General features: G+C 36.3%; 1 protein-coding gene across 1 annotated transcript; it reads right to left on the reverse strand.

Moving 5' to 3' along the window:
* Positions 1-775: 775 nt before the first annotated feature.
* Positions 776-4,832, reverse strand: LOC142554044 (uncharacterized). Its single transcript, XM_075664654.1, has 2 exons — positions 2,849-4,832; positions 776-1,937 (listed from the first exon to the last, which is right to left on the reverse strand). Exon 1 carries the CDS (start codon positions 4,688-4,690, stop codon positions 2,915-2,917), a length of 1,776 nt encoding a protein of 591 aa, XP_075520769.1. The 5' UTR covers positions 4,691-4,832; the 3' UTR covers positions 776-1,937; positions 2,849-2,914.
* Between the last annotated feature and the right edge of the window lie 8,833 nt (positions 4,833-13,665).

Here is a 13,665-nt window from a genome sequence, read left to right on the forward strand (position 1 = left end):
AAACCCGTAAAACTGTATAACAGACTAAGTGCTATGTTCCGATCATCATGTGCGTACACAGCTACATAGAATAGCAAAAGACAATAGTTACTGACATAGACCGGAAATATTAAGAGCTGTCAAGCTTTGGGACTATAATCTGCACACATGTGTTTTATGAAATCACAAAACATCAAGCTGGTAGACAATAACATGTATCAGGGAGTGTGAACTTACTGAATCGAGCTAAAAAGTTCCCGAGCTCTGTATGCATGCTAGAGTTGTTTCGTTTAATCTGTTTTTATTCAAACATGAATTCAACACAGCAAGATTTACTGCAGCATATTTTCAATTTAAATACCAAAAAAGGGAATGAATTCAGAAGGATTCTCAAAAGAAGAAATGTTCTAATAGTGACAACCAGTTGGATAGTTCTTTTTTGTTTTTAATTTAGATCAGATTCGCTTTATTGAAGTTGAGAATTTATGTATCATTTAGAAGATTTAACTTCAACTCTAGAAAAGGAGCTAAGATCAATCACCTGGTATGATAACTTATTTGCAGTAACATTATCGATGTAACACAAACTCGGTCTAGTATTTGTTATTTGGTTCAGTGTGAACTCTACATTAATTTTCTCTTTTGACCAAATTTTTTGTCATGCTTGATGCTTAATCCTCGCCTAAAAAGCATATTGATTCATTGAATGAAACAATGAATCTCTCACTCTTTAATTTGTGTAATCTGATCCATATTCATATTGAAAGACGAAAAATTTTATTTATGCAAGTAAACAAAGAGAAAGACCACAGATTTAATTTTATCACCACAATAGGCTCATGAGAAAACTGAAACAACATATGAGATGTATATAAAATTTACATTATGTAGTGAAATACACAAGTGCATATCCATAACATCTCTCATAAAAAGCAAGAATTTACAATGATGATGACAAAACACAAAAACCACGATGACAAATGAATAAATCTCCAGGAAATAATGTTGATACAAGTGCTAGGTCCAGTGCATGAACTCATGGAGCTTTCGGCACTTCTGGAAATATGGATTTAAGCAATTCTGGGAGCTTTGGTAGTTCAGGCAGCTTAGGAACTTCTGGGAATTCAAGTTTTGGCAACGTTGGCAGCTCCGGCTTAGGAAACGTTGGAAGCTCAGGTTTCGGTAAAGTCGGTATCTCAAGCTTGGGAACTGTTGGCAGCTCAGGCTTGGGAAGCACAGGCAGCTCAGGTTTTTGCAATGTTGCATCAAGGAGGTGGCGTGCCTCCGCTTGCATTTTGTCTCCCATTATTGAAGATAAAGCCAAAAGAAAGAAAAGAAAAACAGTGGGGTGGTTGCTAGAAGCCATTTTTTTTTATCAAAAGACAAATTGCTCAGTTTAGATTTAAATTAAGTGCTTCAATCTTTAACCAAGTTATGCATTAGAAAGTATGCTGATGTTTATATAGTAATGGAATGTGGAGAAGTGGAACATGTTTGGCTTGGTTGGTAGGAAAATTTGTGTTAGTTCAACTTCTCATTGATATTATGACCACAAAATCTTGTGATTCATAATCTCTCGGTTAAGTTATCTGTGGGCTTTAGTGATTTGATACTAATGGAAGGTTTTTTTTTTTTTTTTTTTGGGAATAGATTGATTAGCTAATGGAAAATATAAGTGTAAGCAAGTGATTTGATGGATAGGACTGCATATTATAAATATAAATTAAATTTATAGTCATGTATTTTGTGGGCATTAAAAATAATCAAAAATTAAAAGTTAATACACCTAAATCAAACATTAAAAACTTAGTGGATCAAATCAAGGTATCATCTTTCTTAGGACAAGTAGTTTCCTTTCGACCCTATCAGTTACAAATTTCCAGTTGTGAAAAAGGGGTGTGATTTGCACTCCAAACTATGGCAGGATACATATTCCTCTGTTACGGAGGCTCTGCAATCTGCATATCAGGGAAACATTCAAAGAAAAAAATCACCAAAAGTAAGAAAAAAAACACCATATAATTGAAATCTCGACGAGTTGAAAACCTGAAGCTGTCGTGGCTGCACACAGAGATCTCGAGTAGAATAGAAACATAACAGATAACTAGTCACAGATGGAACAAAAGATACACTTATCTTTTTTCAAGCATCACTACCAACTGTCTAACTTCAACCTCGTAAAATTAAGCACATTGTCTTTTCACCGAAAATAACTACTCATTTTCACCAACCAACACATCCGAATATCCAGATACAACAGATTCAGAGACTAAACAATTACATGGCTAGAAAGTGAAAAACTAGTACCAAATTCGTCCTATTACCACGCTAGACCTAGATTGCAAGGGACAAAATCCAGGTTCAAACAATAGAATTACACCAATACAGATTATGATCACAAGTTAGTCTGTTAAACATGCCAGCTACTTAAACAATTCGTTAAACAGATAGAACTACTAAAGCCACCAAGGAAATAAGCTGGGGAGAACATTTCACGACTAAAAAACAAATCATGCCTAAAAAGGTTAAATTTATATGCTAATAGAAAGCACGCAACTAGGATTCAGCTCCTAACCAAATAGCGTCAAGTACATTATTTTTTGAGAACATGTAGAACAATATTACCATAAACAATATGATTCAAAATTTGATTAGCAACACCATGAAATGCAAATAGACAACCAAAATAATGTGTGATGCAACTAAGTTTTTTGTTTCATGTGAGTTGGGATGCCGTAAAATATGTCTAAGCGAGACAAGTAATATACATAATCAAATTGAACCATAACAAAAAATAAAGAAAGAAATATCCAAGTTGATCTAATTAATTTACTACTACATAAAAATTACAGCACAAAAGACGGCTTACTACGCTGTGCAACCATCATAAACCTCGTAGTTACTAAAAGTTACAACCGACAGAGGTGTTACTTTATCACGAAGCCTTGACAACCTTGTCATCGCCAACAACATTAAGAATCGGAAGACTGCTAAGAAATTCATCAAGACCCTCGAAAAAACCAATGCCTTCTATGTTATCATCCTCCCCACGTCCTGGTCCGTTCCCTTGGTTCTCCCTAGGTGCTGCAGTCTCCTCAGTTTCATTGCTAAACTCCACATTCAAATCCAATTTCCCGAAATTCTTGGCAACCCTGCCAGGTTGCTTCCGAGCATTGTTTATTGCTCCTTTTTTAGAAGGCTCACCTGTCGTCTTATTTGCCACCTCTAACTCGTTTGGAGATACAAATCCATCTTTCCCATTAACAGTATTACCTTTATCAACTTGCAAATTCTTAACACTTCTGCTGGTCGTCCCACTTGAACCCCTTCCTTTTACATTACTCGTTTTCTTTTTCTTAATCTTATTTTTATCCTGCCAATCGGCATCATCTGAATCACTTGGCTCCGATAACTCCACTAAAACATTATCATCATCATAGTAAACCCTCGGACCTGAATTATTCATTCCCCTTCCCCTTCCCCGACCCATTCCGGGGAAAGAGAACATAGGCGAAAATGGAGTCCATGTTGAAGCTGCGGCCCTATTTTTCTCCCAATTCTCCATGGAGACACCCAACGGCAAAAAGCCCCAGCAGCAGAAGTACCCCTCTTGCCCATCAACAGTTGGCGGTGGTGGAATCACCACTGCTTGAAATGCCCTTTTACAGTTCTGGCACCTCAGAGTGCAATCAGCATACTCCCTAGGATACTCATACACATAAAAGCAATACGGGCATGTCGTCCAAAAGCTCAAATCGCCCTCATTTCCCTCCTCTTGCACGCCCACTTTCTCCATTTCTTCCTCATTCACTCCATCTTCTACATTCTCACTAGCATACGCATCATTCGTAGTTTTATCATCAACGCTTGAGTAATCTTGCAATGGCTCTTTCTGCTTATTATTATTAACCTGCTCCTGGGTTGACCAAGAGGCAAAAGCCACATTACCAGCAGGAAAGCCAGTATAGCTTGGCTGTGTCGGCTGGTACACCGGTTCCTGAGTCGACTTAGAACCAGAAGGAGACCCAAAACCTAAATTAGAAGGAGAAGCAAAACTCATAAAATTCTGCTGTTCGCGGGTCGACCCAAGACTAACTGAATCGACCTGCTGCTGTGCCGTATGTAACTGTGGAACTTGAGGAGGAAAATGAACTGAACCACCGGTACTGCTTCCACCAGCATGAACTTGTGGCAGAGCTACGTTACTTGGACCGCTGGCCCCGAAGAACATGAAGTTCTGGGGCAATGTGGGGAGAGGATTATGAAAAGGGTCCGTTTGCAAGTAAAAGGCGAGTTCTTTATCGTAAATCGCTTTCCTCGAAGGGTCCGAGAAAACCGACCAAGCATCAACAACAAGACGAAAAGCCTGCTCAGCAAAAGGGAATTTGTTCCTCTGCGGATTGAGGACAAGCGCAAGGCTCCGGTACTGTGAAGCTATAAGCTCAGAATCACGGCCTTGCTGCGGCGTGAGGCGGAGGATCGAGTACCAGTCCTGCTGGTTGTTCCCAATCCGGCTGTCTCCGACGAGCAGCGTGTCCACAATAGCGAGAATTTGGTCGGCGGGGGTGAGCGTGGGGTCGGAGTCACGCGCCCGCGTGGCGAAAGACTTGCTCCCCATCAGGTCACGCGCCGACAGCAGCTTCTCCGAGATTGTGAGCCACCGCAGCGCCTCCGCCCGCGTGGTGGTCGTCGGGAAAAATGGGTGCTCCATTTCTCTACTGGGTCACTGTCCCGTCTTTGCACAATTTCGGTATGATTGGGAGCAGCTAGAAATGGGGAGAGGATAATTTGGAGAGTGGGAAGGAGGGGGAAGAGAATTGGGGGGTTTTCGCGAACTGACGAAAAAGGGTCTGGATTTTGGGGAAAAGGAACGGATACGATGAGGGTAGGAAAGGAAATTCAATGGTGCCACTTTGTATGTATATGCTTGCCTCTGAGTCTACGACGTTTAGTAGACAATTTGCATTAATTTCCAAACTCCACTATTAGATTTTATTTATTATTATTAGTACCATTTTTTTCAACTATTAACTGTATATAATTTTGGTGGACATTAAATCATGGCTCTAGGGGGTGACCAAGATTTCGGTTAAACCGAATTACTCGATCGAACCGAATCAATTTGAAAATTAGGTTAGGTTATTTCGAAAATTCAGTTTTCAAATTAAAAAAATTCGATTATATCGGTTAATTCGGTTCGGTTACGGTTTTCAAAATTTTGAAATCGGTTAATCGAATTAACCGATATAATAAATATTATTATTTAACAAATTTTTATTATAATTAAAATCGATATAATATGTATTAATTGTATTCAAACAAAATTTATACATTTGTGATGTGTGTGATTTTATGTTTTTATGCATTTTTATAGACTGTAATATTTAAGAAAAATTACATATATAACTAAAGTTAAATCACAATTTTTTTAAAAAAAACTAATCGGATAATTCGGTAACCGATCGAATTAATCGATTTTAATTCGGTTCGGTTTTCATCGGTTATGAAAATTAATTCAGTCGGTTCGGTTATGACTAATTATTTCGGTTCGATTATGGCTAATTCGGTTCGGTCGATAACCGAACCGACCGAATGCTCACCCCTAAATGCAGGAGCGGAGCTAGAATTTTGATTCAGTGTAGGCTACGGTATACTATAATTAATAAAACAAAAAAAATCTTTTAATCATAAAGCATCACAAAATAACTACTTTATAATTGTTCTTTTCGAGTCTTCATATTTTTAAACCTTTGTACAATAGATTCATTATCAACGGTCAAAAATATATCTTTCTCTACATAGACAATGAGACTATCATTCATCCAGTCATCACTCATTCGATCGCGTAACCTCTCTTTCACAATTCTCATGGCAGAAAACACCCTCTCTACTGTCGTCGTTGCAACCGGTAGAATTAATGTCAATGTCAAAAGCTTATAACTAACTTTTTCTCAAAGGTTGAAATAATTACAAAGCTATCAACATATAAATCATAATCAATATATATCACCACGCTATTAAATAACAACCAACATAAAAGTATTAGATACGCGAATTAGGAACAAATGGAACACACTGCATAATACTAAAATGTTAAATATCAATCCACATAATTTATACTTACAATTTTTTTCCTCTAAAGAAATATATAATATCATCAAGCATATAACAAAGCAAAATATTCATTTTTTTCAACCATTTGGCCTCTACATTCAAGACAAAGGAAAAAGTAAAAAAAAAAAATAAAATAAAAAGAAAACTGAAAACCGAACAAATTTGGGCATATAAACAAAATTATTTCATATTTCATGGCAATATTTAATCCAAAATTTCAATTTGAAACGTAATATCTTATCACAAACAAAATTATTTGCCTACATCTATTCTACATAACTAAGTAAGAAGCCCAATCTATAATGAAATTAGAAATGATTTGTGATTTGTGATTTGTGTGATTATTTGAATTGCAAACAAAGTTAAAAAAAAATGATTAAGGCAAGGGCTTGTGCAACAGATTTTTAAAAAATTTATTTTTTTGCCCACCTATAAATACTACTTTTTTTGCCCACACTGGGCCTGAATAAGCTCCGCCCATGCCTAAATGGCTTTCATATAAACCCAACATTATATAAAAATTTGCAGTTCTATAGAAGGGATGTTAATTTTTGCTTGAGTGAAAATATAAAAAAAAATTTGTGATTGGTAAAATAATTCCAAGTTGATTAAACTCAGTTGAAAAGTGACACCTAAAATCGTCATAATGATCAAATGAGGACAACGATCCTAGATTGAAAGATCAGACACTACTGGAAGGGTAAATCTATGTTACAACCGGAGATCTACTCTCGGTTTTTGTTTTATATAAAATGATTGGTCGATTATCTCACTTGAAAATAAAAATATGCGGAGTTCGTTACTATTTTTTCAATTTTACAGTGAGATGATGAGTCAATCATCTTATACAAACACATCGAAACTCCTACGCATGAGCAATGCTCGCCCTTTGGCTGGAGTAATTCTACCATAATTAGTCGGTCTTCATGTGGTTGAACATACTTTTGATACAAACATGTCGAAATTTATTCTTAGCAAAGACAAAAATTTGTGTGCGACGGTCTCGTGGGTCGTATTTTGTGAGACGAATCTCTTATTTGGGTCATTCATGAAAAAGTATTACTTTTTATGCTAAAAGTATTACTTTTTATTGTGAATATCGGTAGAATTGATCCGTCTCACAGATAAAAATTTGTGATATCGTCTCACAAGAGACATACTCTTTATTTAAATATAAATATGACGGTAAACTAACAGCTCCATAAATTAATCATAAAAGTTGGGTACACTAATAATCTTATGTTGTATTTGGATTAAAATATTTGAATTTAAGATAGTATTAACAAGAAATTGAGATATCGAAATTTATTCTGAATTAGATTTGTCCGAACAAACCAATGAATATACATGTAAAATATCTGTCGCCAGTATAAATCAAAAAGGAAAATATCGGCTAATTGTTTATCATTCCAATTTCGTTTTCGACTTTTATTAGTGATGACGAGAGCTCAGGCGATACAGACTTCTAATCTAAGTACAATAATGAAGTTAGACTTGGAATTTTCAAATTTTAAAAAGTTAGTAATTGAATTTTTTCCCATTTTTTTCGAAAATAGATTATTGAAAAAATGATTGAACCGCTGTATGTTATATCATCTCTGCATATTATTGAATTACCGTTTACATTTTAACATTAAAAAGAATACAATTAACATTCAAATCAAAATTTGATCTATAAGGTCCAAAATACGATAACGTAATCCAAGTGCATGTAAATCTAGGAAAAATAGAAAATGCCTAATTAAATTACTTTAATTGCATATGGTAGGAATGTTTAAAATGTGGTTTTATATTAGAATGCATAAAACAGTGTTTTTAAGGGTTATTCGAGATGCGATCGAGGAACGGAGACCGGGGATTGAACAGGGAAAATATTTTTTTTAAATGATTATTCTTATTTATTTAATATATGGTATATTTAATATGAAATTTTTGAAAATTGTGTCTTTTGAGGTATTTTTACATATCGAGTTGTATTTTAAACTGATAATCGATTTTTGAAGAAAAGATGGACTTTTTGGAGGCTCGGTTAATATTTTCAAAAACTTTTCTAAACAAGATATTTTTCCTACATTATAATGGACATATTATACCAAGGTTATTGGCCGAACTTCTACCCAATTATTTATATCAAAAGATGTAGTTTCTAAACCACATAACACTTCATATCACACAAGAAACCTAGGGTTTCTCCCTAGCAACACACGTCCACGCACACACCCACGTTTTTGAAGCAATTCACATTGGTTTTTGAAGGAAGAAAACCCAACATGGATTCACCGTCTCTCATGCAACGTCCCTTCGCGTCTAGAATTGATTTTCGTACGTGAATCACGCAAAGGCACGTCTTATTCCTTCTTTTCTCATCATTCATACCATATTATGTTTGAATATAATTTTTGCATGAGAAATCTGACTTCCCTTTTATTTTCGTTTTTATGCACTATACATGGAAAACATTATCTTTCTTGCATGATTCTTGATGTTTCTCGATGGTATGAAGGGGCTGCCATGTTACTATGATTAGGGGTTGAATTACAGTAGGTTTAATGGTCCTTAGAGGTACGGTTCAGGGCTGGAACGAGGCAAGAGAAGGGCTGTACGATTCTTGGGGAACTAGGGTTTTGAATTTTGGTTTCTTGAAATGTGTGGCTGCGTGCTGCGGTTGGGGCGTGTTCAAGGGTCCTAATATGGTCGCTATGTGGTCCTAGATGGGTTTAGAGGAGGCTAGGGCAAGGCCTAGGAGGGTAGCCGCATGGCTTGGCCGCGCAAGCTATGCTGCGTGCAAGAGTGGAAGAACCATGCACGTCCTCGTGCATGGCCTGTAGGGCTTGGTCTAGTCGGTTCCTAAGAGTTCGGTCTAGGTCTTATGATAGCTGGTTAGGGGCTGGTCACGTTTGTAAGGTCCAAAATTAAGAAGATGTAATCCAACTGCATGCAAATCTAGGAAATATGAAAAAATAAATAAATAATTAATTAATTTTAATTGCTAATTGATTATGTGACATACATGTTTATATGTAAATATGATTTATTATCATCATGCATTAAAATGTATTTTTTTAAAATGATATTCAAGTTGCGATCGAAGAACGGAGACCGAGGGCTGAAAAATAGAAAATATTTTTATTGGTTAATTGTTTTCAATTATTTAAATTAAGAGTGTTGCTTTTTCTCATTTTTGAAAATATGGGGTTTTGAGGTGATTTTATAGCCGAGACGTAAATTTTATCGGTGTTGGTTTTTCTATAAAAATGCGAGCTTTTTGGCAATCCGGCTAATAAATTTATTTAAACAAAAAATTTGTTGATATTTTATTAAATCTTAATTAAGACTAATGGGGTTAATTTATTGGCTTAATAGGACTAAGCCTAGTTAATAGTTTAATTAGTATTTAAAAAGATTGAAACCCTATACCTAGCAACACAAACTCACGGACAAACTTTTAAAAATTCAGAAATTCTCTCCTCACAAGACACCACACACACGGCACTACACATCCAATCTTTGGGAAGAAAATTCGAAGGGTTCTAGGAAATCAAGCCAAAGGTTTCACTCCGTTCTTCGTCGTCGACGTTATTTCGTACGTATAAAACGCAAAGGCATGCCATACATCTCCTTTTCTCATCCATCATGATAGACATGAATTAATTGTGGCGATGAAAATAAAAACCAGCAGACCAGCAGCACTCTTTAAGAAAACTGTAGACAAAAAGAAAATCAGAAGCTACTGGTCTAGTAAAACAAAAGCAGTAGAAAGGATAGAAAAACAGAATCAGTAGAAGATGTTGCCTAACGTGACTACTTTAAATGTTACCGTTAAAGTTACCAAGTACTAGTATTAATTGCAGCATTAAATACTATACAGAGTCATTAAATTCACTTTACCGAGTTTAGTATAAAACAGGACTGATTGTTTTATAGCTTTTCTGCAGGAACTTTTTTTTGGTAATAAAGCTGACTCTATCAAAAACCTGAAGACATCTTCTGATCATAAACGTTGAACTCAGTCGCTTATATATACATGGAACAAACCCTTACAAAGAGAGAACTCTACGCATAATATCTTTTCAAGGATCAACGCTATTTCACTCAACAAGACAACCTCGAAATTCCTTGATAACTTTGAGTTCAACACAAAGAAAAGTAGCACATGCTTCATAGCAAATATCTGATCTTTTGAAGATCATCTTGTGCTACTGATTCTTACACTCTTCACAATCTTTTACAACACTTATACTTTATCAGGAAGAGCTTGTAATCTAAAAAGAGTCTTTTCAGAACCTTTTGTATCGCGTACTTTTTGAGTCGAGTAACTAAGAGTTTCAGTAGGCAAAGGTGTAAGTCCTTCTGAAGTGGGTGTGTACAAGAGTTGTACTGTAATATCCAAAGTCTTTTAGTTATACCTTCTGGAAACAGGAGAAGGGGAGACGTAGAAGGTTTTATCATCGAACTTCCATAAACAACTACTGCCCACTGTTATTATTGTCTTTCACTTACTTCATCAGATTGTTTCCGCACTTATAATTGTAATCTAGGTGAAGGTAACAAGATAAACTACTATCTCTAACAGGATTTTAGTACCTCATCAAAAGAAAGGAAAAACGAGTAGAGTTTATTCACCCCCCCTCTAAACTCAACTTCGATCCTCAACACATCATATCATAATATTGTTTTAATTATTGTATGCATGAAGAGCATGAATTTATTTTCTGTATTTTCGGATTTATAGCATGCACAAGTGGTAAACTCATGTTTCTATGATTTAAATTCATGTTTTATGTTGTAAGGGGCTGCCATGATGATAGGACATGATCCAGAGAAGTTTTCACATGAATTTTAAAGGTCCTAAACTCACCTAAATCGCTGCACCACGGGCTATGCACAGAAAAAAATGATTTCTGCTGTCATGAAGCTTAAGGTTTCGGCTGTCATGTTCCAAGGGGAGGGCAGTCCTGGGCTTGGGTTCAGGGCTGGCCTAGGGTCTGGTTGTGTCTAGGGGAGAGTCCTAGCCAAGCTAGGACTGGATTAGGAGGGCTGGCACAAGTCCTTGCAAGCAAGGATTCCTACCCGAGAACTTGTGCAGGTATGCACAGGTTGTTGCGCGACTTGCAGGGGAAGGAAGGCTCGGTCCAGGGTTCGTGGGCTGGGTTAGAGTGACTCCTTATGGTCCTAGGAAGGTGCAATAGGGGTTGTTTTGGGTGCTGGGTAGACGGGTAGGTCCCTAGATGCACAAAGCTAGAGTTCACCCCAAGTGCAACTCTCGGCCAGAATAGGGGGTAGTGAGGGGGCAATGTTTTTGGCTTTGGGAAGGGTTTCTAAGTGGTTTAAGGATCCAGTAGGGTACTCTAGGATGTTGGTCAGGGTTTGGATCAAAATGGCTTGGGGGTGACTCGTGAAAATCAAAAGTTGGCTCGGGGGTGAAGTTTAGGTGTCATAATAGGGTTTCTAATGATATAAATTGAAAAAAATGGCTCACGGGGGTCGAGTCGTGGTTCATAAGGGCTAAGATAATATAAAAAGACTAAATTAGGAATTTAAGAATTTTATATTAAAGTTTGGGATTTTTCGGGATTAAAACACCGTCAAAACAGTTAATTAAAGATAAATGAAAAAGTCTAATATTTAAGCTAAATAAAAGTATGGAAAAAATTAATTTAGGCTTAAATAATTATTTGGGACATGTTAGAGTCAAGAAATCTAGAAAAAAGTCAAAAACGTAAAATGTCAAGTCTAAGGGTAAAACGGTCTTTTTACACCTAAAAATTAGTAAACGTCATGGCAGTGCTATAAATGCTATTTTTATGATATAGTGATTGTTTTTAAATGTTTATGAAATGTTCATGATTAAATTATGATTTTTAAATATATATGGGATTTTTATGATTTAAGGAATACATTTAAAAGACATGTTGCATGATTGGTTTCAAAAACAAAATTAATATTATGCATGATTTTTATAAAATAATGAGAATGTAAACGTTGAAGGAAGTGAAGTAATTGTGACTAATTCGATAATGTTGGAGATATCGTGAGGGTGACGGTCCCAGTGGGAGCCCGACGATCGTATTTCCATTATTACGAGTATGAGGTATCAATATGAGGTAACGGTAAGAATGGAATATCATGAGGGGAAAAGGCTCTAGAGGGAGTCCATTTATGGGAAAAGGCCCCAGAGGGAACCCCGACGATCGTATTCTATTCGAAAGAGGGTAGGCCAGGGCCCAGTTGACCGGCGAGAGTGTTGCTGGTGTCCCCCGCCGCCCAGTACTGCGGTTGCATGTAGATAGATCCATCGACTTTTGAGGTTTGAGGAAAGTCACAATTAACGATCTGAATATATTCAACAAAGGAAAAGAAAAAGGAAAAGGAAAAATGTTTATGATCATGAAAAAGGTTTTATGTTATGTCATGTTGAGGAAAAACAAGGAAAATGTTAAGGTTTATGTGATGCATTTCATGAAAATATTTATACTTAAAGTTTATGCATCATTATGAGAATGTTTCTATTTAAGGTTCATGCATCATAAAAAGGGATTACGAAAATGTTCATGTTTGAAGGTTATGCATCTTCATGAAAACGATATTTTAAGTACAAGTATTTTTCACTGTTATATGTTGACTGTATTACGTATTACTTGTTACCAAGATTATGGTGTGTTGAGTCTTTAGACTCACTAGGCGTGATGGATGCAGGTGAGGTTGAGGGTGGGCTTGACGGATGATTTGACTGGACTGAAGGCGCACACAACCCGAGGACCAGCGTTTCTACTTTATCCGCATTTACGATTTATGAATCATGATTTATGCTAAAATTTTAAGACTATTTATTTATGCTTTTGAGAGATTTTTGAGAGGTTTAGTATGGGTTATACTTTTCAAACTTATTGCTTTTTTAAGCTTGGTAAAACAGTGGACGATTTCATTTTATGATTATTGTACTTGGTTTTTAAAAATGTTAGATGGATGATGTTTTACATTTAAAGGGTAAAATATTTTATAAAAATATTTTTATGTGGTAAATGTACATGGCCGTGTTTTAAAAAAAATTTCTAGTATTTTTAAAGCAATAAAAAGGGCAGACGACTCAGTTGGTATCAGAGCAAAGGTCCTGTAAAGGATTGTGCCACCATCAGCGCCGGGAAGATCAGTCGTCAAGCCTCAAAGTTGTAAGTTTTTACATGCTTTATATGATTCAGTATGATGTTACCTGCATGACTACTATTATGCTTATTGTACATCTCTACGAGTTTTTTTAGTATTTATGCTTTGCATGCCTAAATTGCTAAATGGGATATGATATGTCACATGATTGGAAAACTTAGATTTAAATGCATGTTGGTTACGTTAGAATTTGAAAAATGTTCAGATAAAATGCCTTCTAGACGTGCCCCTGTTAATGAAAACCAAGCAGAAAATAGCGTGAATCACCAAGGAAACAATCAAGGAAATGCGCCGCCACCACCACCACCACCACCAGGGGATGCTGCTACTCGTGCTCTTGAGGGGATGGCTCGTCTCTTCGAGCAGCAGATACAGCAGCAGCAGTTACAACAGCAGCAATTACAGTAG

This window comes from Primulina tabacum, chromosome 8, assembly GCF_025594145.1.
Source record: "Primulina tabacum isolate GXHZ01 chromosome 8, ASM2559414v2, whole genome shotgun sequence".
Lineage (NCBI taxonomy): Eukaryota > Viridiplantae > Streptophyta > Magnoliopsida > Lamiales > Gesneriaceae > Primulina > Primulina tabacum.

Coding starts and splice junctions, on each gene's coding strand:
- LOC142554044 (XM_075664654.1), bottom strand. CDS start 4,690: ATGGAGCACCCATTTTTCCCGACGACCACCACGCGGGCGGAGGCGCTG.